The following is a 25762-nucleotide window of genomic DNA, read 5'->3' on the forward strand; positions in this document are numbered from 1 at the left end:
AGTAAGGTCTTATCGAGACAACTATCATTGATTAGTGGACATCTAAGAGGAGTGTTGTAAATACTATTAGTTATGTGGATATCCATCTAGGACCAGTGTGTAATATGTAATTAATTAGTACCATGTAAATCCTAAGCTTATAACGAGGCACTCTAATAAAAAGGAAATGATACTCTGATTTTCTCCATCCAAACTCTCTTTCGTCTCTCTATTTTCTTTGGTTCTCTCTTCCTTTATATTATATTTCCAAAGACATATTTGAATATGTAACGGTACAGTTGATAGCTTTCAAAATTAAAGGTGGTGACCTTCATTTCCATAAACCAAATGGAACCCACGAAAGGAGGCTATTATTTTGTGATACATTTTCACAGACAAATGATGCATCTTTTAAGTCAAGAAATGGCTCTTCACAACAAGTCACATATTTTGAGGAATGACTCTCCAATATTTATAGGGGTGTGATATCCACTCACCCCTTTTTACTTCTCCCACACTTTTTGATTTTCGGCCGTCGAATCAGATGAATAGAAGAAAATCAACGGACAGAAATTAACAAGGGATGTGTGAGAAGTAAAAATGGATGTGTGAATAGCACACCCCTATTTATAAATAGGTTAGTCCTCTTGTACTGACCAAAAAAAAAAAAAAAATGTTAGACCTCTTGTATTTATGTATAGCTTGAATACTTGCATATTCATTCACATACTAGAATTAGAGAGTGTTGTAGTATCTCATTGAGTCTATATGCATGGGAGTATTCAATACAGTTGTAGTTTTTCGGAGCCTTCTGGTTTAGGGTGCTAATATTATTAGGACCCGATCGTTGTATCCTAAGAGAGAAACGTTGATTGATCTTGACCATCGTAGTGAGGCGTAAAACTTGTCTTAAAAACAAAAATGTGGAACATTGTGTCAACCAATTTCATGTTTTTATAACTCATATTCATTTGCATTTTAGGATTGTATTTGCTGAAGAGCTTGCAAGTTTTTGGTATATAATTGTATAAATTGTTTCTTGATTTTCCTTGTGATTAAATATTGCAATTAGACTGTTTTTTTCCAACAATTTCATCACAATGGAAAGTTTTCTTTTTCTATTTCCCTTTAAAGACAAATCAGTTGAAATGATATCATCAGTATTTGGCGTTAATATTGTTGCATCAAAACAATTTAAATTCTTTCGTTAAGATGAAAGCGAGAGTAAAATATCAGCAAAGACCTTTTCCTAGTTTCATTTAAGAACAAGGGAAGTTAATTAGTTTCTCCGACTGAGACTAATTATCGTCTTAATTACTCAACACAGGTAGCGCCTGCAAATATACAACATACTGTGACAACTCTTTCAATTGATGAAGTGGTCAAAAACTTGTTTTACTGTTCTTGTTTAATTCGAAACACGCCCTTAAAACCTGGTCCCCGCAGGAATCTGTTGACTCTATCCGGCAAAAATCATGCATGATTTCATGCAGAAGGTCAGGGCGGTTAACTTACACAGACTAATTCACAACAACGACAATTGCAAACATATAAAAACACTAGTAATTTAACCTATTTAGAACTGTTTGGTGTCCCCAGTTATGACTTGGCTTTGTTACGATATATTTAGATCAGAAATATTCTTAGTCATTAGGGTACCATGAAATACGTGATCACTCATATTTAGATTTGATATCAAGGGCGAAGAACAGATAAATGTGTTTTTAATGTTTTAATCTCAATTCTTCTTTTCAAATCCAATAATAAATGACCACAAGTCTTTGTTCACCTGAATGAAACTCATCTTTATTTAGATGTGTTTAACATATATATATATATATATATATATATTTGGCAAACTACATTATGAACTATGTTGTTCTTGTTTGGGAACCCTTTGGTTTAAAAGAAGAATGAGACTTGGCATATTCTTGGACTTAGTAAGAGCTCTCACTTCAGTTGTTAAGTGCTTTGTCTCTAAACTTATTCTTCAAATATATTAAATACTATGACTTCTTGTGGTTTTTGGGGACCCAATTGGGTTATTGTAGCTCAAACTGCAATGCTTGACTCCTTCCATCCATTGACCCAAAGGACCCTACCTCATCATTTAAGGCACAAGCTTAATTAAGAGTTTAGCTCGTTTGGGTGAGGTCAAACCAACAGTGAAATTTATGTTTGATCTTTTATTTGTACTGGAATATACCATTCACTATATAATGTTATGGATAATATCTGATTTCTTGGAAGTAAAGGATCTTTATTTAGATGTGTTTAACATATATATATATATATATATATATATATGTATGTATGTATGTACGTATATGTGGCAAACTACATTATGAACTATGTTGTTCTTGTTTGGGAACCCTTTGGTTTAAAAGAAGAATGAGACTTGGCAAATTCTTGGACTTAGTTAGAGCGCCACTAGAAGAAAAAAGGTCATCTACCATGGTGGATGCCCGTTGTAGATCGAAATCTACCACGGACGCTCTGCCTGTTAGTATTTTGAATGTGATAAAAAGTTTAAACCTTATGTCACGTCTCGATCCCAACATACGTCGAGAATCAACACATGACAAGGAAAATAATGTTCGTTGAATACGGTATAATTTACGAAATGAAATACTTTAACTGATAACCCAAAATAATGTGAAGGTGGCTAAGTTCTCCACAAAATATTTACAAATATCTACATCCCAAAAAGAAGCATAATCTTTGCTTTACTAAGAACAAGTAAGAGGTGCTCAAAAGAAAGTCCCAAAAGATAAAGTACAAGAGTGAAACAAGGGTAACCTAACGCTCAAGGTCTCTGATAACTGCACTGCTACCTCGACCTACAAACTTCTCGAAGTCTACTCAAACCTGTCACCTGTACGATCAGTGCCTACACCATCGGAATGGTGCACTAGGCAAACAACAACCTGGATAAGTTGCGAAGCTTAGGAGAGTGACAATAATATCAAGTATGTGAGAATAATGCTAATGCCAACCATCAAACATAGTTTACATATCTTGAATATAAATCATTCATAAGAAATCAATACCAACTTTTGTAAACCCCGAAGGAGTTACCCAGACATCCAACGGTTCGTCTGAAACCAATCACAACATCTCACAACCATCTTCTCATACAACACAATGAAAAGTAGAGTTGGAGCGACACAGTTTGGCCGAAGCCTACACCTTTGAAGTCATCACAATTCAAATTCAATAAATTCCAAGGTGAGTACGATCCCGGACCACCACTCAACGGAATCGCGAAATAGGAGGGATTTCGGACCATCTCTCAACGAAATCCAAGTGGATACGATTCTGGACCCTCACTCAACGGAATTTCTAAATACAATACATAACAATAACTAAATGAAACCCAATTTAGATACGATTCTGGAACATCACTCAACGGAATCGCGGAATAGAAGGGATTTTAGACCATCTCTCAACGAAATCCAAGTGGATACGATTCCGGACCATCACTCAACGAAATTGCAGAAGACCAACAATCAGAATGTACGGCAGCTCAAAGAAATAAGACAAGCATAGACTACTTAATTTACAAAAAACTCAACAAAGGGAGATTAGGCACAATTACTAAATTTAGAACCAATCACCGAAGGGGAAGGTGAAACAATATCGAAGCAACAAATCCCCAACATAATGGTTAACGATCATTACTAGTCCTCACATTAATCTCAACATGCCATTCATACAAATCAAACCACATTTCCAATATACATGCCACACCCCATTTCATAAACATAAATTGATGTCGAAGTATTGGAATAACTATTCAATAGAACATATTCATAAAACCAATTCATATCCACACAAGATCATAATTATGACAACCTGGTAATTACCAATATCACATATATTAAAGTCACTCACCTGGAGTCCGTGCTAATGTACCCTAACACGATAGTCAAGGCATCACGTTCTATCACCGCCTAACAAAGCACAAGTCCACATTTAGATTTTCTTCGATAATTCACATACTAAAAAAATCTCATATGTCTCCCACAACAACATTTAATAAGGAATCGAACCGTCGTTCTAATGTAGAGTCCATGATCTTACGTCGTTTGCTTCGTAAAATCTAATCACTAGATTTTCACTTATAAGTCCCTAAGGTCCTTAAACAATATCTACAATAGCATATTAAAATCTTGTCTCAATTCAATGATAAGATTGTCAATTGTTAGAATAATCAAGTGGCAGACCTTATCGATAAAATATACACTCAACAACATTTTCATAAAATCGAATATCATATATCGGAAAATTCGACTTTTTCCAAAAATTCTCAAATTTTACAAGAAATAAGATTTCAACAAGTAGAGTAAACTTTATACCTATGGTCGAGTCTAATTTGGCAAGGAAGGCCCTCAAATTGGCTTGCACCCAACGAAACCCTAAGGTGGGTGTTCTTCAATTCAGCTTCCTTGGTGTTTCAACGACCCAACCACCAGTTGGGTCTTGTTCTTGGGTCCAAGGGAAGTTGATTAAGGGTGATGGTGAATGGTGATACTCTCCGGAATGACAATTCTTCGTCGAGAACCTTCGGGTTCTTCTATGGAGTTCTACATGAAATAGACCTTAAAAACCCTTAATTTTTGGTAGAGAGGGAGGGAGGAAGGTAGTTGAGCAAGTTGCAGGCGAAGGAGATAGGAAAAATTAGATGAGAAAAGGAGCAATTGGCCTGAAATTGGCTGGTTGGAGAGTGCACAGGTGGAGCACACGGGTTCCCAATGGAGAAGAAAGGATTTTTGCCTTTTTCCCCTTTAATTGGTCCTTTTCCCCTTTAAAAATCTGATTGTCTCCTTTTAATATTATTAAACTAACTTAATCTTTAGCCACATGTGGAAATTAAACAATTCCCACAATCTATAGTTCACAACTTCAAATGTCAGTAACTATACCATTATAATTCGGACTCGCAAACGGTTTTCGCCTATGCGTTCGTGGGTTCAAGATCTATTTAAAAACACTAGTTGTAACTTCAAAATATCAAAGAAAGATAAAGATTGATTATGAAACTTACAACTCGATAACTAATCAATTACTAAACTTATAATTAGTGGAATTAAAATTAACTAATAAAGATAACGTAATCATGAATACGAATTTAAATTAAGAAATACGTAATAAATGGTGAAATTTCAAGGATGGAATTTCACACTTTACCACGGCCAAAGCGTGTTGTCAATACAGACTTAGCCCATAGTAGATTTGAATCTAACCCCACATGCTAAAACCGGTGTGGACCATTAATTAACCACGGCTAATGTCCACCATTATAAGAGCAAGTCCAGCGGAAGCTGGTTGCTCGAGCGACAGGTGAGGAGAAAGGGCCTGAGGGCCGGTGGGAGCAGCTCCAGCGGGGAAGGGCCCGAGTGAGGGTGGGAGCCCGAGTGGGAGGCCCGTGGAAAATTGATAGGCCTGGCCCCCAAGCCTTGTGACGTCAGGCTGATGCAAGGGCTGGGTCCGGCTTTTTTTTTATTTTTTTTGTGTCAGGTGCGTGCTCCTCACTCGCGAGTGGGGGCGCGTCGCCCGATAGGATTTCAGGGGGATGGCCCGCGTGCCAGTTACCGTTGGGAAGCCACGTGGCTTCCCACGGTCCGTTAGATCCCAACAGTTCTTTAATAAGAACCGTCCGATTTACAACGGTAAAAAAAAAAAAAGCTGATTTTATATCAACCGTTCGATCTAAGATCAACAGTTGATATTAATCTGCTTTATAAATTTAAAAAAAAAAAGAAAAAATAGTTTTAAAATTAAGAAAAGTTACCGTTGTGACACGTGGCACAATCTGGAGTGTTGGAATTCAAAATTTTTAAATCCAACGACAGAGATTAATTATTTGAATAAAAAATTTTAAAAAAAATTGTAAAAAATCCGAAACAAAATTGTAAAAAATCTGAAAAAAAATTTGTAAAAATTTGTTTTTACTTTTCTATAAATACCACTTCTTCTCCATCTACCTTACACCACAATTTCATATTTTCTCAACTACTTTCAATCAAATTCCTATCTTTCTCTCAAAGTTTCAATCCAATTTTTTTTCCACAAAATGGCTACTGATGCAGGTTCGAATTGGTCGCTTCTTGAAGATGTTGCGTTGTGCACTAGTTGGGTTGAAGTTACTTATAATTCCGTTACAGGTAATGAGATGCAATTGCGAGAAATGTGGAGTTTAATTCATACCAAATTTGTTGAGCAAATGAGTGAGAAAAGAACCAAAGAATCGATATCCAGTCGTTGGAAAATACTTAGCCATTCCTTTAGTACGTGGAGAGATGCCTTGACACAAGCTAGTAATAATGTTCGAAGTGGGGCAAATTATGCGGATGAGGTAAGAATATATTATAATTATTTGTTTGTATTATTATTTTGTTACCTAATTTGATTATAATTATTTGTTTGTTTCATTTATTTGTTACCTAATTTCATTATTATTATTTGTTTGCAATATTTATTTGTGACCTAATTTCATTATTATTATTTGTTTGTATTATTTATTTGTGACCTAATAATTTCATTATTATTATTTGTTTGTATTATTTATTTGTTACCTAATAATTTCATTATTATTATTTGTTTGTATTTTTTATTTGTTACCTAATAATTTCATTATTATTATTTGTTTGTATTTTTTATTTGTTACCTAATAATTTCATTATTATTATTTGTTTGTATTTTTTATTTGTTACCTAATAATTTCATTATTATTATTTGTTTGTATTTTTTATTTGTTACCTAATAATTTCATTATTATTATTTGTAGCAACTTCAAGCACAAGCATGGTATGGTGCCAAAATCAAATCAAGAAACAAATCATTCCACCGGTGGGAATGTTGGAATATTATTAAAGATTGTCCTAAATTCAAAGTTGTGCCTGTTGGTCCAGAAGTATGCATGAACAGCACCCCTCTACACAGCACCTTTGTACGCAGCACCCCTCCACACTCTACACCCGATGATGGCACCCAGGTTGATGAAGAAGATGTAGAAGAAGTGCCTGAAACGCCCATTCCTGAACAAGTGTCGGGGTCGACCCGTTATCCAATTAGGCCTCAAGGTAAGAAGGCTTCAAAGAGGAAAGGGAGTGCTTCCAAGAATGATTATGGAAAGTACATGCAAGAACTTGCTCGTCAAGGTGAATTGACGTTGGCGCGGGAATTGGCGAAATATGAGGCTGACAAGGCTAGAGATGAGGTAAAAGCTGCAGCTATTCAACAAGCATTTCAAGCTGAACAGAGGGAAAGAGATCTACTTAGGCAAGAAAAGGAGTTGCTTAGAGAAGAAAGAATTGCACAACGAGATCGTGACATTATGAACACGCGTTTAGAAGGGATGTCTCCAAATTCTAAATATTTTTAGCAGTCGGAGAAAGCGGATATGGTGCAAAGGAGGCGTGCAAGAGAAGTGAGATCAAGACAAGATGGTCCTAGCACCACAGATTGGTTAAGTGGTGGGGAATAGGGTACTTTTGTAATCAGAGCTCATAGTTTTCCAATCACTTTGGGTTGTAATTTATTATTTATGTTGTTTCCATGTAATCGGAATAGGGTACTTATGTAATTTATTATTTATGTTGTTTCCATGCAATCGGAATAGGGTACTTATGTAATTTATTATTTATGTTGTTTCCATTTTATTGAAGTTAGTACTTTATTAAAAGTGAGAGTACATGTATTTAATTTCGTAATATATTTATCCTAATAATAGAATCTTTATTCATCAAATTGTTCACGTATAATGAAATTATAAAACACACCAAATAAAACTAAAAAACTCACCAATTGGTATTACATAAACACACCAAATAAAATTACATAAACATACCAAATAATAAAAAACTCACTACAAAAAACACACCAAATAAAATTACATAAACATACCAAATAATTCACACCAAATAAAATTACATAAACATACGAAATAATAAAAAACTCACTACAAAAAACACACCAAATAAAATTATATAAACACACCAAATACAAACAAACATACTAAATAAACTTAATTATCTTCAGCTTGTTTCAATGCCCACTGGTGCTCTATCAAGTCAATTTGCCGATCAATGTGCATAGATGACCTTTGAAGTGCAGTATATCGTTGAATGACCCTTTCATTGTAACGTCCATCCCTTTCTAATGGATCGTGTTGCACGGGTTCTTCGGTGGCATCATGCGCACAATATATCCGTGTTCTTGAATTGTTCATCGTGTCTGCCTCTGGCTCATATTCATTAACCGCATCATAATCAAACTCATCTTCCACAATCATGTTGTGAAGAATGACGCACGTCATCATGATGGATCGAAGTGACTCTACATCGAACATTCTGGCAGCACCCTTGACGATCGCCCAACGAGCTTGAAGGATACCAAAACAACACTCCACATCCTTCCTGCACCCCTCTTGACAGCTTGCAAAGTGTTTTTCCTTTGCATTTCGCGAACGTGGCACTGTTTTGACAAATGTTTCCCACCGTGGGTAAAGGCCGTCAGCTAGGTAGTATGCCTCTTCGTACCTACGTCTGTTGACGATGTACGTGACTTTTGGTGCCTTTCCTTGCAGGACGTCGTTGAACACTGGGGATTGGGCAAGGATGTTGAGATCATTTTGAGCCCCCGGAACCCCGAAAAAGGCGTGCCATATCCATGTATCAAAAGATGCCACTGCCTCTAAAATGATAGATTTTGATCCTTTTCTGTCCCCATATGCGCCTTGCCATGCACTTGGACAGTTTTTCCATGTCCAGTGCATACAATCGATGCTTCCTATCATCCCAGGAAAACCTCGCATCTCGCCCTTCTTCAGAAGCCTTTACAAGTCCCAGCGAGTAGGTTTTCAGAGGTACTCTGCGGTGTACAAAGATTCGACTGCTCCGCAAAACCTCATCAGGGCCTCAAGAATGGTTGATTTCCCCATTCTCGTTATCTCATCCACTTGGTCTGCAGATGCTCCATACGCAAGCATCCGCAACGCAGCAGTGATTTTTTGCTCAGGCAGGAGACCCATAACACCACAAGCATCCTGCTTTTGCACAAAGTAAGAATCATGGTTGCAAACATCAGTCATGATTCTGTTGAACAAATGTCGTTCCATTCTAAAACGGCATTTGAAGTATGTATAAGGAAATGCACTGTTATGGACAAAGTAATCGTCCAACAGCTCTTCACCCCGTCGTTGCCTGCTTCTATCAAGGTTTCTTGAACGGTTGGGCCTGCATATCTGAGCAACAGTCTGGATGACTCGACGGGAATGTGAGGCTCTGGCCATTCTTGTTTCGTCATCTCTCCTTCTACGATCCTCATCCTCTTCCATCTCATTTTCGGCTATTTGAAGGTTGAACATTCCTTCAGATTGGTTAAACAATTCTTCCTCTTGCTGATCGATTTCCCACATCATCCTTGATGAAGAAGAAGACATTGTAATGATGGATGGTGAAGAAGAAGCAGAAACTATGAATAATGAGATAGAGATGTTGAGAAAATTGGTGTGAGATTTGTGAGGATGGATGGTGGATTATATGGACGATTCAGACCGGATTGGATTGTAGATAAGGCCAAGTGGCATGCCGTCATTCGTTAAAAAACTGATCGAAATCTATCCTCAAAGATTCTGAAAAGATAATAACACGTGGCACGATCGTATTGGATAAAAATCTTATCGAAATCGATCTCCAATAATTATATTTTCGGATAATGACACATGGCGCAATTTTGAACGAGTTAAAATCTGATCAAAATCTATCGTCAAAGATTCTCAAAAGATAACGACACGTGGCACGATGACATTGGATAAAAATCTTATCGAAATCCATCGCTAAATAATTGTTTTTTTTATAAAATGACACGTGGCGCAACGAGAACGATTTAAAAAATCTTATCCGAAATTACAAATAATTTTATTTTGTATTATTTAAACAAACAAAAAAAACTAATATTTTATTGCTTATTGCCAGGGGGAGGGCTCTAAGGATGGAGATGCAAATGGCAATTACTGTTCATTAATGGCAGTTACTATTCATTAAAGGCAGTTACTGTTCAAAATGGTGGATTCAATAGTGGATTGCCAGGGGGAAAGGCTCCATGGGTGGAGTTGCTCTAAAAAGTTTTCCAAAAGTTTCAAAAAAATATATATATTTAATTAAAAACAATATATAAATTGACAATATATATATAAACCCACAAAATTGCAAATTTACTATAATACAATAAAATTTTAAATGATCACATGTTCAAAAAGAATTACAAGCATTACACTAAACTACAACAAAATCACCTATAAAACCAATAAGATGTCCTAAGAAATATGAAACTATCTATCAATTATGAAATACGCCTCCATTTACAAGGAAATTGTCACTTAGAACTTTGAACACCTCCAAACAAATTCCTTTCAAATTTGCAGTTGCCCACCCATGTACACACTTCAAATTTGTAGTTTCTTGTTGATGTAATAGCTGACATTGGAGTTATGAACCCCCATGAATTAGAACCACCAACCGCCTTTGAGATAAAACAAGAAAAAATATATATTTTAGAAAGCAAACTCATGTCTCAACTCAATAACATGATATACAAAAAAAACGTCCAAGTACCGATTATCCCAAGGATATACTAAACTACTGTGACTGGCAGGGGATCAACAGGCATCAAATGCTGATCCCTGTGGATAAACTCAACCCCAGTCCAAACTTGTGCATTCCTTCTAATAAAGATAATAACAGAAATAGGCATTCATTCTGTAACAATCTTACGAAAGCCTCTAAATAATACCTTGTAATCAATGTCCTAATCATGGGCAGGAAAGAAGCTTAGTTATTGTTGGCTACAATCAAGCCCTTCACATTTTGTTGATCATTCATCAATTCTTATCTTTACATTTATCAAGATTTCACCCCAAAATGGATCAAGGGCCAGTAGCCAATGTATTGCAAAGGCAATCCTTTTTTTTTTTCTTTTCTAAAAGCTCTAATCCCTTTTGCTTTGGATGCCTTTTCTTCAAGTCCAATTTTTATTAGCAAACGTCTACTTAGTTTATGTAACTATGAATCTCCCAAGTTTACACGATTCTTCTTTCCCTTTAATCTTAAAATTTTAACAAATTCAAAACTTTTGGATCATCAAATTCTCGAATCTCAATCATTCAATAGCATATCAAAATTCAGAATGCAAAATAATGAAAGGTTAAATATTGACTACACGATTTTGATCCAAACTTTAAACAAAATTGAAACCCTAACAATATAAACCATGAGATAATTTATAGAGCATATCGAAAACAAAGCAGTTGTATCACTGAATTACCGATTAAGCTCCGAATCCGAACCCGATCCGAACTAGGACCCAGACCTCAAGTTTCGCCACTAGATCGGTGGAGGTACAGGTTGCCGAACACATGAAGAGCCGTGATGAAGCCAATGAAGCAGAGGCTCATAACGACAACAGTCGGGGGTACTAGCAGGGAGATTTAGAGTGATACTAGCAGTTGACGAAGATCATTAGTAAAAACTCAGAGGGCTGAGAAGCTCACCATAATTGCAGTTTCTCAGAGAAAAAAATTAAAATCAGAAGAGAGAGAGAGAGAGAGAGAGAGAGAGAGAGAAAGGAATCTTCCCAGAACAAGTACGAAAGGGAAGAAAGAACAAGGGGTAAATGAGAGGAAAATGGTGAATAGGAAAATGTAGATGGCTAAGAATGGGTGGGGAGTTAGTCGGCACTCGTAGGTGGGACTCTGCCCAGAGAATAAAGAGGAAGCCACAAGAAATAGGAATTCAGAAGGATTTCACTTAAATTTTGACAGGGCGGGAATATTGTGTGTAATTCTACCACACTTACTGATCGTGGTAGATATAAAAAAATCCAGTGTGGTTACGAACAATATACCACGTTGAAGGTCCGTGGTGGTTTAATATTTTTGCAACGTGCTAACTAAGTCTGTGGTATTATATTATTTTATCATAACGGATCACTATTTATTCTTTATAAATATTATTATCCACAACGTACTTGCTAAGCCCATGATGAATATTCACTTTTTATCACGCGCACATAAAGCTCATGGTAGAATTGTCGTTCAATTGTTAAATGTTTTGTCTCTAAACTTATTCATCAAATATATTAAGGGGCTTTTAGATCCAGGTCCAAAAACATAGAGTGTTTTTAGGAGTGACTCTCGTTATCTAATTATATGTTTTTATTTCTTTTATACTCCTTTTATATTTTCTATAAATATTAAAAATCAATTAAAATCTTTTAATATTATGCATTTTTCAACTCCAAAATATCTAATTAATATCTTATAAACAAAAAAAAATTAATATACTAACATAAATCTATCTGCAAAACATTCTACCCTAACTCAAGTAGCAAATATATGAATGTATATTATACCTATAAGTGAGATATGAAACCTAACTAAAAGGTAGAAAAAAACATAATATACCTACAAGAAAGACATATTAATCTATGACAGGTTGACTATGAAAAAGAATGTGTTATATAGGTAGATAAATACAATTAACCTGTGATATAGGTTGATTATAAAAAATTTAAAAAAAAAATCTATAAATGGGTTAAAGCAGAAGGAAGAATAAGAAATAACAAAAAAAATAAATAAAAAGAAATAATCAAAGAGATAATTAGGAAGAGATTTGATTTTTACAATAAGTTTTTTCTTTTAAGAGATAATTATTGATAATTAAATAATTAAATTTAAAGAATTGGACTTATTTTAATAAACTGGACTATTTCTACTATTAGTTCAAAAAATTGGAGTTATATTAAGTTTCCCCATATATTAAATAATATGACTTCTTGTGGTTTTTGGGGAAAGGGATCCTCTCCGGATCCCTTCCACCAAGTCCACCAAGGTTACAAATCCGAGCTTTTGAAATTTGATTTAACGGCTACAAACAGGGGTCCACTTTAAAAATTATAATAACTTTAGTCGTTGGATCAAAATTTAAAAACCCGAATTTGTGATTTTGGTGGATTTGGTGAAAGGGATCCGGAGATAATCCATTGCCGGTTTTTGGGGACCCAATTGGATTATTATAGCTCAAACTGCACTGCTTGACTCCTTCCATCCATTGACCCAAAGGACCCTACCTCATCATTTAAGGCACAAGCTTAATTAAGAGTTTACATCGATCGGGTTAGGTGATCAAACCAACAGTGAAATTTATGTTCGATCTTTTATTTGTACCTGAAGATACTATTCACCATATAATGTTACGGATAATATCTGATTTCTTGGATGTAAAGGATGTTTTTTTTTTTTACTGACAAACCACAGAGTTTTTTTTTTAAACACGATTTTTCTTTGATAAATCACGTAACTATATATTTTAGTCTTTAATTTGAAAGTAACAAAGAATTATTCTTTAACCAAAAGAAGCTAACAATGTTCCAATATTATCGTGTTAATTCTTTGGGTTGTGAGGAGGAGGGATTCAAGAAGCTGTTCGCGGAGTCTGACTCATCAACGCTGTTATGTATGTTGCGGGGTGGGAGAGAGAAGCTGATGTGGTCAGTGAGAGAGTATCGTTGTTGATAATTTAGCTTCACAGTTGGAGTCATTTGAGCTTCGTATGCTCATTGACGTTGTAATGGAGCGGTGCATTTAATGACTTCTTTTGTAAGTAACGTATTTTTTCGAGTGATTATTCAATATTCATGCGGAAGAGATAAACACTATTATAACAATCTAATCAAAATCTCTATCGTTTGGAAAAAAATAAAAGTTGGGTTGTGCAAACTGATGCCCCACAAGACATTGAAAATGTAAGCCCTTCTTCTATACACTACTTGAAAGTGTCTACTTGCGTGAAAATGTAGATCTAACATTAAATTTCAGAACTTTCTTATCAGTTTTTTTTTGTTTTTTTTTTCCCAATTGGCAATTAACTCAGACAAAGAAATATATTAAATGGCTCCTGTCCCTATTGGACTTTATCAATTAGACTGGTCGAGGCAGTCTAAATGAGACCTTTTAATTTGGTTCCCAAAAGCATCAGGTCTAATTTGTATACTCAAGTATTTTTTTTTAGTTAAAAATATAAAAGAAAAAAAGAAACAATATTTGATACATATCCCTAAACCAAGAAATAGTTGATAATATTTATCTTCTATTTTGCAGTTCTACCATTAAAGATTATACGTGTTGGTGTAATGTTGGCTCAATACAAGTTGTTTGGGTTAATATTTAAACTATGGACCTAAAAGAAAGGAAGCCCAAAAGAACTAAAGAAAGAAGACTTGCCCAAGGCCCAGCACCAAGCCCATCCATCTATCTCAAAGACAATATGACGGTCCCTCATTAATGCAAAGTTTAGGTGCTTACAAGAGAAGTGACAACCGATGGAAATCAACATACTTTCAGCCCAAAAGCACTTTTTGAATGGCAAAACATGTAAAACAGGTGATGACTCACTGAAGTGCTTTCGGGCAAAGCTTGCAACAACCAAGATCATTGCCTATAAAAGGGAGAATCGAGTCCAGAGACAAGGACACTCAACCAATCAAACAAACAAACATAAAAACTCTGCTCTCAAGCCGGATTTGCATACAAAAGCTGTAATCAGCCCAGACCTCAATCCCTTTCAGGATAACTCCCTACAAAAGCCATATTTTGTCTAGTTTAAAGCTTTGCTATCACCCCCAGTGGCGTAGTATCGATTATCTCGTGTAAACTTGCTTACCACCCATCCATTCCAAACACACAACCCTTTGTAATCACAAAGAGAATAGACTGCAAGACGTTCAACCTTGCCCAACTCTCTTTGTTTCGTCTTTTCCATTAGTAGATCTGGTAGTATGATGTATTCTTTAGTATATATTCAAGTTATTTTCAGTCTTTTGGTGATCAGAAGCTCTATTGGTTCTTAGATCTGGTTCACTTAATGGTTTTACTATCATAAAAGATGAACGGGAATTAGATCGATGGCTTAAGCCAGATTTGGACTTTCATCCTTTAAAGCATACAAGATAATAAACTAAAAGTCCTTGGTCTCAAGGCATAGAAAACAACTTAATGTAGACTTAACTCATCTACGACAATCCTTTGATAACAAGAAGTCAGAATAACTTGGAGTGCAAGTAATCGACTTAAACACACTTGTTATACATCTGCCATACTAAGATGGCAGTGGCACGCCTAAGTTTTGATTGTGAGCCTCAAGGCCTACACCTAAGGCCCAACAAAGACACATTTTAGAACTAACTTTGTTTTCCTCTTGCAGCCTCTCAACAAGAAGAAGCTCGACAACTAACCAAAATGCCAACTCCTCGAGGAGCTGTGTGCTCGAGCCAAGGACCTTTCCTAGTGAAATTCCTGCCCGAACACAAGTCAAGAACTTATGTGAAGAGAATCTCCTATCAAAAAGTAAAACAATAATTCAAGGTTTACTTCTAATTGCACCAAGGCTTTTTGTGATAAAATCACATGTACACTTGAAGTCTATTAATAGGGCTTGATATTAACCATGGTATCGATTCTAAATGGCTAAATTGTGAAGGATATGAATTCACAGTTGGACTTAGCAATGGACACTTATGAAGCTCCTGGCACGACAATATGTATCATGCAAAGCATATAAACTCTTAATTTGTACGTCGAGACATGCTAACTTTTAGGCCTTTTAGCCAAAATGACCATTGAGATTGGCATGACTTCTCAATTTGGTCTCTAAGATTTAAAATCGATAGAAGTGACATCTGAGATTGTCCATTGTTAATAATTTTGGCTGTTTTGTGAAAAACTCCGTTAAATTGATATTTTTGTCAAATCAACCCCTGCACTTGAACTCGTGATTTCTTCAATTTAACGGAGATTTTTTTTACAAAAAAAAACCAAAATGATTGACGATAGACAATCTCAAAGACCACTTTTATAGATTTTAAATCTCAAGACCAATATGAGGAGTTATGACAATTTTTGGGACCATTTTGAGTAAAGAAACCTAACTTTTATAAAGCTCTTGACACGACTCATACTAAAAGTTAAGCATCGTCGAGACAAATCGAGAATTCATTTATCAGTTAAAAAAAATAATAGTACGTATGAAATGGGTTGTTATATTCATTTTAATCTGTGTATGTATATGATATGATAATCGGTAGGCAATTTACAATCGTAAACGTATTTGAATTGAAGAAAAATAAAATATTTCTACTACTTCCCAAAAACATCAACAAATATAATTTGTATATCGTTTTCTGGGTCAATGATACGTTTTTTTATATTATATGAAGCAGAATTTGCATTGTTTCTAAAGCACGTAGAGAATGAGGTAGATGAAGAATGAACTTTGATTACTTAGACAAGACATAAAAAAGAACAAAATTTGATTACCATGTTCAGACGTTGCAACGGAAAATCAAAGAGAAATGTTTAGTTCACACATCCATTAGCAGAAATTAAGATTAAAATAATTTACTCGGTTAAATAAAGTCGCTAGCTAGCTTTACAGAAGCCGATGAATTAAAATTCAAGCAATGAATAAAATATGAAAATATTGAGCAGAAAATTTGAAACAAATTGTTTCTGGAACAAAACAGGACAAGGAGAGAAAGCAATTCCTTCGGGTTGGATTTTACTTTCTTGCACGTTAATGTCAAAGTTTCGTCTCCAAATTTTAAATTATTATTAAAGGTTTCCAATTAAAATACAGAGATTAGTGAATAATTAAGCCTGAGATGACCAAATCTAATGTTGATTAACTCGTGTCCTAACCTGCATGGATGACCTACGACTTTGTCTACATTTTGGTAAGGATTCCACTGAGCGATTAAACTGAGGATAATTATCATGTTCTGCTGCAAAGATGCCATTTTTGGAAGCATCCACGATATGGGTCATTTTGGTTCCGGTCCCTAGTCAACTCAATTGTTAGATTGAAATCTTATTGTTTTTTTTTTTTTTTTATCAAAGTCCTTTGACTTTGTACACCTCAACATTTTAGTATTACTATATTTCCATGTCATATTTTTGATATCCTAAATAATAAACTGTAATTTAAAATATTGATTGCAGTCCAACATTTAAGGGATTAAAATCCAAGAATTTATGTAATTCAAAATTCTAGTATTATGAGATTCAATCAATCGATCTAGTCTAAAAGAAATATAAAATTTGAAAAATTCAACAAAATTTATGGGATCATATGTACAAATCTCATGAATTAAGAGACTTAAAAATAAAAAATAAAAACAATTTCTACAATAAAAATTCATGCACACTGCACATGTTTTTGTGAATTTTATTGAGTAATATTAAGGGAAATAATGTACCCCATGAATTCATACATACAAAAGCAATGTACCCGTGAACTTAGACCAAAAATAGTGTATGTACCCATAACATAAATAGCATATGGGTACCTACCAAATTTACAAGAAAACTCATGGGTACATTTAAAAACTCAAGGAAAAGAATGTACATCATACCACATTGTTTTATAGACATGCATATGTGGATACATAAAATGCAGCAACCTTAAAAACCATTTTACACAATATTCTCCAAAAACTTTGTACCCATATATTTATGTAAAACGAATTTGAACCAACCAAAACATATTATAGCAATAGATATATTAGAACGAAACATGTAGATTAAAAATGTATCCATGGATATAAAGTGTAGCCAACCAGACATTGAATAATCAAGACTAATATATAATAATAAAAGGAAAAGAAAAAAAATATAAAGAACAAATGAAGATGACTTTAGAATGCTACAGTTTTCACATAGCCCGCTCACTCTACAATCTCTGCATGTTTGAATCAACTAGATTCCTTGAGAAAGCGATGCCTGCATTGCCTGGCCTATGCCACACAAATCTCACAAGCTGATAAAACCATTGATGCTAATTTGTATTTTAAGCACAATAGGTTTATTCAACATACATGCATTGGATCAATTCAGGAATGGAGAAAAAGTGGAGAAAATTGGGTTTGGGGTGTTGTATATTCCGGAAGTGCATAGGGGAAGAAGAATGGAGGATTTCAAATGGATTTTCCTTGTTTTAAACTTACTCATATAGTTTATTTTACCTTAAATGCAAAAAGGGATGAGATTTCATTTATGATGATATGTAATATTTTAAATACTAAATGATGGCATGGAATATGTCACATCCCGGCCCGAGATGGACCACTTCCCGGGCCCGCTCCACCACCGTAGCACGATATTGTCCGCTTTGGGCTTACCATTCCCTCACGGTTTTTGTTTTTGGGAACTCACGAGCAACTTCCCAGTGGGTCACCCATTATGGGAGTGCTCTGGCCTCCTTCTCGCTTAACTTCGGAGTTCCTACGGAACCCGAAGCCAGTGAGCTCCCAAAAGGTCTCGTGCTAGGTAGGGATGGGAATATACATTTAAGGATCACTCCCCTGGGCGATGTGGGATGTTACAGAATAAGTCAAATGACCTTGATCTAAAATAGAAAAATAATAAGATTTCAATCAATGTAATATGAAAATAAGGGATGGGAACCTAATTTTTCCTTATTATTATTATTATTATTATTATTATTATTTGGTAGGAGTTATGCAGGCATCAGAAAAGAAAAAAAGAAAAAAAAAAGGGTGTGTTGGCAGTGGAGAGAGTTTAGAGAATCGTGATTGGATGACATGGTTATGAGATTTAGGAAAAATAAATAAAAAGTTGTTTGTTCAAAATTACTTTAATGCTCTCATTTTTTTCTTTTCTAACAATTTTTTTTTCCAATTATGTATGAAAGATTATATTTTTAATTTCATTAGTTTTTGGTTGACAAAGTGAATACTATTAATATGTAATCTAGATAATGCTAAATTACAAAATAACGAAGCAAATAATGACATATATCTGAAAACGAAAAATAATTGTTAACTTTGATACATTATATTTTTAACTGGATTGTGTTTATTTTCCTGCATAATCTTTTTCATGAGAGTATAAAAATAAAAATATGTGGGATTGTTTCTACTACGTGTTACTACATGATAAGATGTGTTTGGAAAATGAAAATCATCATCGAGTTTGGCTGCATGTATGCTTTCAACTGATTCGGATAAAAAGAAAAATAATTCAAAAATTAGACTCAAAGGCACACATCTTAGCGAGAATTATTCATGCTTATAGAACTCACAGGAACAAGATATAACGGAATGAGCCTAGGAGCACTTGAAATGAAAGAATGAAAGTAAGATGAGGCATCCAACGGTGGAGATGCGAAGGAGAATAATTACGCAACGTCACGCAGTAGAAGGTTTCTAATGGAAAGGACTAAATGGGCCCCACAGAAGAAAAGGTGAAAGGATGCTTCGTGCGCTGCCTCATCGAACCTCAACATGAAGGTCTTGTCCTTTTTGTCCACCCTCGGCCACTTGTATATATATGCCCACCTCCTCCCCATCTTCCATTTCACTCCCAAATCTCCACTCTCTGCAAAATATTCAAAACCTATCTCTCTCTCTCCTCCCTCCCTTTTTCTCTCTCTACAACTCTTAGAGCTCAGAGATTGATAGGAAAAAGAGATACTTGCTAAAAAAATTGTTATCAATGGCTTTAGATCAGGTCTCGGCGCTCGAGCTCATCAAACACCATCTTCTCGGCGAGTTCTCCCCGGTGAAGAGCTGCGCCACGGAGCCCGGTGACCCCGGTTCCAGCTTCACCCAAAACCAGTGGAGTCCCGAGGACAATTCTGACCTCTCCAGGTCCCAATCCGAGTCGTTTTGCTCCAAATCATCTTCCACTTTCGACTCCTCCATCGAAATCTCCGATTACTTGGATTCCAGTGACATCTTCGAGTTTAACTCCGCCGGTTTCTTTGATTTCGAAGAAAAACCCCAAGCAATTGACCTCACAACTCCTAAATCCACAAATTTGAGTTCGCAAAACTCGTTCGAGTTCGATTCAAAGCCTCTAGTCAGCGACGATTACTTTGAATTTGAGCAAAAGCCTCAAATTCTGAAGCAAACGGATCCGAAACCCGCCAACTCGATCCGAAGGCCTGCGCTCACCATCTCGCTCCCGAACAAAACAGAGTGGATCCAGTTCGCGAGCTCGGACCAGGCCGCCGCAAAGCCGGCGACGGTTAAGAAAGCGATTTCGAACGAAGAGAAGAAGAAGCACTACCGGGGAGTCCGACAAAGGCCGTGGGGCAAGTACGCGGCGGAGATCCGGGACCCGAACCGCAGAGGCTCCCGGGTCTGGCTGGGGACCTTCAACACGGCGATAGAGGCAGCAAGGGCATACGATCGAGCGGCGTTCAAGCTCCGCGGCGCCAAAGCGATCCTCAACTTCCCGCTCGAAGCCGGTAAGGCCGAGCCAGTCGCGTCGGTGGAGAGAAAACGACGTCGTCAGGAACACAGAGAAGATGCGAAGGCGGTGGTGGCTGTAAAGAAGGAGAAGTTGACGGAGACTCCATTGACGCCGTCAAGTTGGATGGCGTTCTGGGACTCAGAGAAGGAGGACGTGAAAGGAGTTTTTAACGTGCCTCCATTGTCGCCGTTATCTCCTCATCCAGCCGTGGGTTGTCCACAGCTTATGGTCGTATGAGGGATTGAACGTTGGTGTGTGATTAGAAATTAGAAGCTGGTTTTTTATTTTTATTTTTTTGAATTATTTAGAAAGAAAAGAGGTCGCACTTGGTGCGATGGCAAGTGTCTTCGCCCATGAGCGGTAGGTCTCGGGTTCGAGACTTGGGAGCAGCCTCTCCATAAATGGGGGTAAGGCTAGCCGACATTCACCTCTCCCAGACCCTGCGTAAAGCGGAAACCTTGTGCACTGGGTACGACATTTTTTATTTAGAAAGAAGAAAACAAAGTATATAAATTGTCCCGTACATATATGATATATGTGCGTGAGATTTTCCGACAACGGAGACGGCAGTTGTTTGAATAAATCTTGATCTGGTGGGACTAGTGGGTGTGATTGATTTGATATGTTCTTGTCACTTCTGTTTACTTGAATTTTATTGGATTGAACATTTAAGCTTCTCGTAAATAGTTTTATTTAAGGCTCCACGTTAAACAAATTTACACATAATAACTTCCATCGAAAACTTTCGTATCAAAATATCATGAAAAGAAAAGTTAGCATGTTTGCTACTCTTTTTCAATCCAATTTATCTGTGAATTACCTTTTTTTTGGGTCAAATTTTATCTGTGAGTTACTTAATACCCAATGGTTTTTTAAACAAAAAATTGGATAAAAAAAGGATAGCAATTATTTCTATATTTCAGCGTTTCATTTATTTTTTAATAACATATACATGTCTCTTAGTATTACTGTCGCGTGGTATTTTGCTGCACTTATAAGTGAGAGGTCTTAAGTTCGATTCTTGCCAAGGCTAAAGTTGAACCACATTATTATGACATCCTATTGTAAGGCTTTACCCTCTCTCCACCACCTCTTAGTGTAGAAATTATTGTTTGTTAAATATATATATATGCACACTTTTTTTTTTTAAATTTGTAAAGAAAATCAAGCAAATACTTCTGAAGGTGGTGTGGGCATGCCAATGCGCTATCGAGCTCGACCAAACGAATACTTCTTAGGGTGATGGTGGTATGATGGAATCTGCTCCTGACTTCTGACTCCTGCAACTCTCTAAGTCTGTACACCGGGTTTAGCAACATCAACTATATTAGTGAGAATGTAGGTACACCGAGTTGGAATTAGATTGTTGGGACATAGATACTCAAAGAAGATGAGCGTCTTTATGGTAAAAATGGTTCGGCCATCAATATGCTAAACTTTGAATGTCACAAGGGAATAACCGATAATAGAACACTCCACTTCGTCGAGAAAACTAAGGAAGTGGTCTTGTTCTGCAAAAGAATCAAAGATTATTTGCGGCAGAGACTTGGGATAGATGAACAGTCGAAAAAAAGAAGAGAACTTGTTGTTTAACCAAACTATCAAAACTCCTAAGCCAAGTTGATTTTGCAATTCTAGTGTTGTTTAACCAAATGCCAACTTCGTTGGTTGCCTCTAGAAAACTCTATTTAACCAAACTGTAATCATCGTTCGGCTGCCAACCCAAATCTTTTTAACCAAATTGAATTTGTGATGGCTTGTTCGTGGAGCAATTAGTATTCTTCTTAATGGTTGAGAGGGTTGGTGTAGAGCGTTAATTTGTGTGGTGAGTTGAAGGTTCCTTTCTACATTGCAAATCCTCATTGTGGATGCAAATTTTCTCCTCTTCGATCTTGGATGATTTTGCACCTACAAAACAACTAGCACCTTAGGTTAAGGCCAAGAGCCTCACGCGCCCACGATGAATGGGGGGGGCTTTGGCCGAAGAACCTCCAATGCCAAAGTTAGAATTTTAGAGAGAAATAGTGTTTAGAGTATTTGTGATTTTTTGTGAGAGAGTTGGAATGAATTTTTGGTGAGAATATGTGTTTATTTATAGAGTTAGGGTTTGCCCTATTTTGAATAATAGTAGCCAGCCATAGGGTTTTTGTGGGGGTTAATTTCATGTTTAATTTGCCAATTTATTGGCTAATTAAATATGAAAATAATAAATGGGTGGTTATAAAAATGAATGATTATTTTAATAAGGAAAATGGGAAAGATGAGGATGTGAATAGTGGGGGCCGGTTTTGGGCTATTAATTGGGTGATTTTAGGAGATATGGTAGGTTTATATTATTTAGCTAATTGATTAGCTAAATAATGAAATAGAAAATACTAGGTTTTGGGAAATACCTTGTAGAAAGGATTTGATGAGAGAGGTTTTTAATTGTTACCTTTTTTGGGCACTTTTGACTTGATTGAAAGATGATTGTCCACTGCTCGCGCGTAGGAATCCTTGTATGCTTCGAGGGTATTTTTGTCCTCTTTTGTCCAAAAGTCCACGTGTCGCCTAGCGAATATTTTTGGCTCCACAAATGCCCCCACACCTGTTGGGCTGCTTGCAGAAAAGGGCAACAGGTGTAGAGATTTTCTCGCTTTAGGCAACTCTGAATTGATTCCTATTTTGTTGTTGATTCTCTCTTTAAATGGAAATTAGATCCTTCTAGGAAAGGGAAATAAATTTCTCTCAAAGCCTATTTAAGTCCACCTTAAGTGGGTTATTAAATCAACTTTGGAGAGCGATTTATTCTACCCAACAAGAGAGAGAAAGTTAGAGGATATTTGTTCCCCCTCCTCTAGCAATCTTCTACGTCTTGCCTGTGCAAAAGACCGTCTTTCATTGATTTCTTCGTCTTTTCCGTGCCGCACCGATGTAAGAAAAATTTAATTTTTCTTGCCTTCTTCTTGGATAGTGCTATTGCAGGGCAGCCATCGGGGTGGTGCGGCATGTCGGCTGGCATAGGCCAGGAGTCGGCTCGGCATGGGCCGATGAGGTATTGTGGTAGGGACCACTGCTTTAAGCTGCTTGACTTGGCTAGAACCAAGGGCAGCTTGTGCAGCTGGGGTCGAGGATTGTGGCGCTGGGGCGCAGTGTTAGGCGAATCGCATGGCTCATGTCCTTTGGGCTCTTGGACTTGACTCGGGCCAGGCTGGCGATTGAGAGAAATAAGGAGATTGCGGGTCTCACGGGCTGCTGGAATGTTGGGCATGCAGGCCTCCTGCCTGCTGGAATACTGGGTTGAGCTCCCCTGCTGAGTACCATGAATGTCGTTGGCTGCTTAGTCATCTTTGCTGAAAGAAATGTGGGCTGCTCCGGAAAGAGGAGGTAAAGAGGATCAAGGCGGATGCATTGGCTCATCTGATCGCTGTCGTGGAGCTTACTATGAATGAAGATGGAAAGAAGAGATCTTCCCCACCTGCTCATGAGATGCCAGTTAAGAAAAAACTGAAGACTTCTTCTGCTGCTCATGAGGGTCCGCTTGCTACCGAGGGGTATGTGATTGACATGACTTCTTCCAATGGGAAGAAATGTAAGGCTGCTAGATCTGAGCATGTGGCGTCTTCCATGTTGAGAATGGCTAGTACAATTGTGGATAAGATTACTTAGCGTAAAGGTTTTATCATGCCCCCAGTGCCGAAGTTTGTACCAGGACGTTCTTTGGGAGCCAAGTCCGGTTCACCTTTGTAGAGACTTGCTATTATGAAGAGTGGTAAGGTGGACTCTGCTGCTAAAGTGGCGCCAAAGCCTGCTCCCTTTGCTGCTGAGATTGATTCGCCTCAGATTCAAGATCTTAAGCTTGCAATTTCTGAGCTTCGTTTCGCTACTTATGCTAAGAAGAGAGTGGATGAACTGTAGCGTGTCCGTGTTAGTCTGCTTAAGAAGAATGAACAGCTGAAGGGTGAGAAGGATGGGCTTGAGGTTTTAAGACCTTCTCTATTTCTCCGGAAGACTTGTTTGCTTTTACTTTTAAGGCTTCCATTGGTGAAGTAGTTGGAGAAGTTAGTGCCCAGACTAGGGCAGCCGGGGGTGAAGCGCCGGATGATGCCGCTGCTAAGAGCGTTACGGCTGTTGAAGGTGTGGCGATCGAGTAGTCGTGGGATGTCCAAGCTGTTGTAGTGTAGTATTTTAGGTAGCCTTTAGGATTTTCTTTGTTTTTCCTTGTAGCTCTTGTTTTGCTTGAACTCATTCGGCCTTTGCTAGTTGTTTATAAACATGTTTTCCTTCGTTTTTCTTCATCTTCACTTCTTTTGTTCATGCCCTAACCTTTAGACTTGATAGACCAGTGGCAGGCATGCTACTTTTTTATAAGCAGACAAACTCGCGTAGCCTATGCAACCGTAGGTGTTGGTGTAGAACTTTGCAAAGTTGTTAGCCATAGGGTTGGCAGCCGGATGCCTTACTTACAGAAGTAGACAAGTCCGCGTAACCACTCGGCTGTTAACCTTGACTTTCTTCAATTCCGTAGGTTGCGTAGCAAGTATCACAACACTTTAGGACTTGGTGTAGGTTGTTCTGCGCTTGGCAGAGGTGAAGCTTATCGACTACGTAGCATGTCGGCAGTGGATAAAACTTCGTATATGCGCGCTAGCTTGTTTAACCTTTCACAAGAATGTGCGGTTGTATAAGTCTAGTGCGGCTTCACTGCTCGAAGGGCAAGCCGTAGGCAGTCTTCCGGAATCCGTAGGCTACCTTAGTGCACTCGGTAGCAGCTTTAGGATTCCAGGGCAGCCGTCCATCGGATGTACTGCGTAATGTGCCCTCTCCGTCTCTAGGGCCCGGTTCCCCACGGATTAGGCCAAGAGACCCAAAATCCTTCAGTTAGCTAAGCCTTGAAAAAGACCATTGCGGCTACTTCTAGGAATCCCGGCGCAAGCCATCGTGCATCTAGTTATACTAGGGCAGCCAGGCTCATCCACGTCTGGATATTCGGAGTGTAAAGTTTATCCTCCCGTCTTGGAGAGCTGACCCATATGGGTGTCGGAGAATTGGTTTACCCTATCGCACTGGAGAGCATGGTTGGTCCCTCGGGGGGCGCAATTCCTGCGATGAGTCCCTAAGAAGGGCGCAGTCTTCTTTTGAAGTGCAGGAGTGATTAGTTGTTGTAAGCATGCAACCAAGCCAAGTTGTGATTACTTCTAAATTCCTCATTGAAAAACGAGTGAAACGAACGAGAACTTTAGCTGTAAGGTAGGAACTGCATAACAACTGGATAGTCCCCAGCTTGTGAGGTGGTGCCCGTCGAGCTTATTGAGTCTTCGGGTTTTGATGTAGCGGGAGGTCACACATGGTACTTCTTCAGATTGTAGGCCATCCATTTCTTTTCAATATTTTTGCCGCTTCATGGTGGTAAGGGTGTAATTACTCTTGCCCCCTACTCTGCTGATCTTGTACGGACCTTCCCAGATGGGA

At 37.4% G+C, this 25762-nt stretch overlaps 1 protein-coding gene across 1 annotated transcript; it reads left to right on the forward strand.

Annotated features, from left to right (window-relative positions):
* Positions 1–19400: 19400 nt before the first annotated feature.
* Positions 19401–20869, forward strand: LOC126627525 (ethylene-responsive transcription factor 5-like). The gene has a single exon (XM_050297111.1). The coding sequence runs from the start codon at positions 19550–19552 to the stop codon at positions 20546–20548; it is 999 nt and encodes a 332-aa protein (XP_050153068.1). The 5' UTR covers positions 19401–19549; the 3' UTR covers positions 20549–20869.
* Positions 20870–25762: the final 4893 nt, after the last annotated feature.

The sequence above is a fragment of the Malus sylvestris genome, chromosome 6 (genome assembly GCF_916048215.2).
Source record: "Malus sylvestris chromosome 6, drMalSylv7.2, whole genome shotgun sequence".
Lineage (NCBI taxonomy): Eukaryota > Viridiplantae > Streptophyta > Magnoliopsida > Rosales > Rosaceae > Malus > Malus sylvestris.

What these genes read in the sequence shown, in the direction of transcription:
- LOC126627525 (XM_050297111.1), top strand. Translation starts at nt 19,550, where the DNA reads ATGGCTTTAGATCAGGTCTCGGCGCTCGAGCTCATCAAACACCATCTT.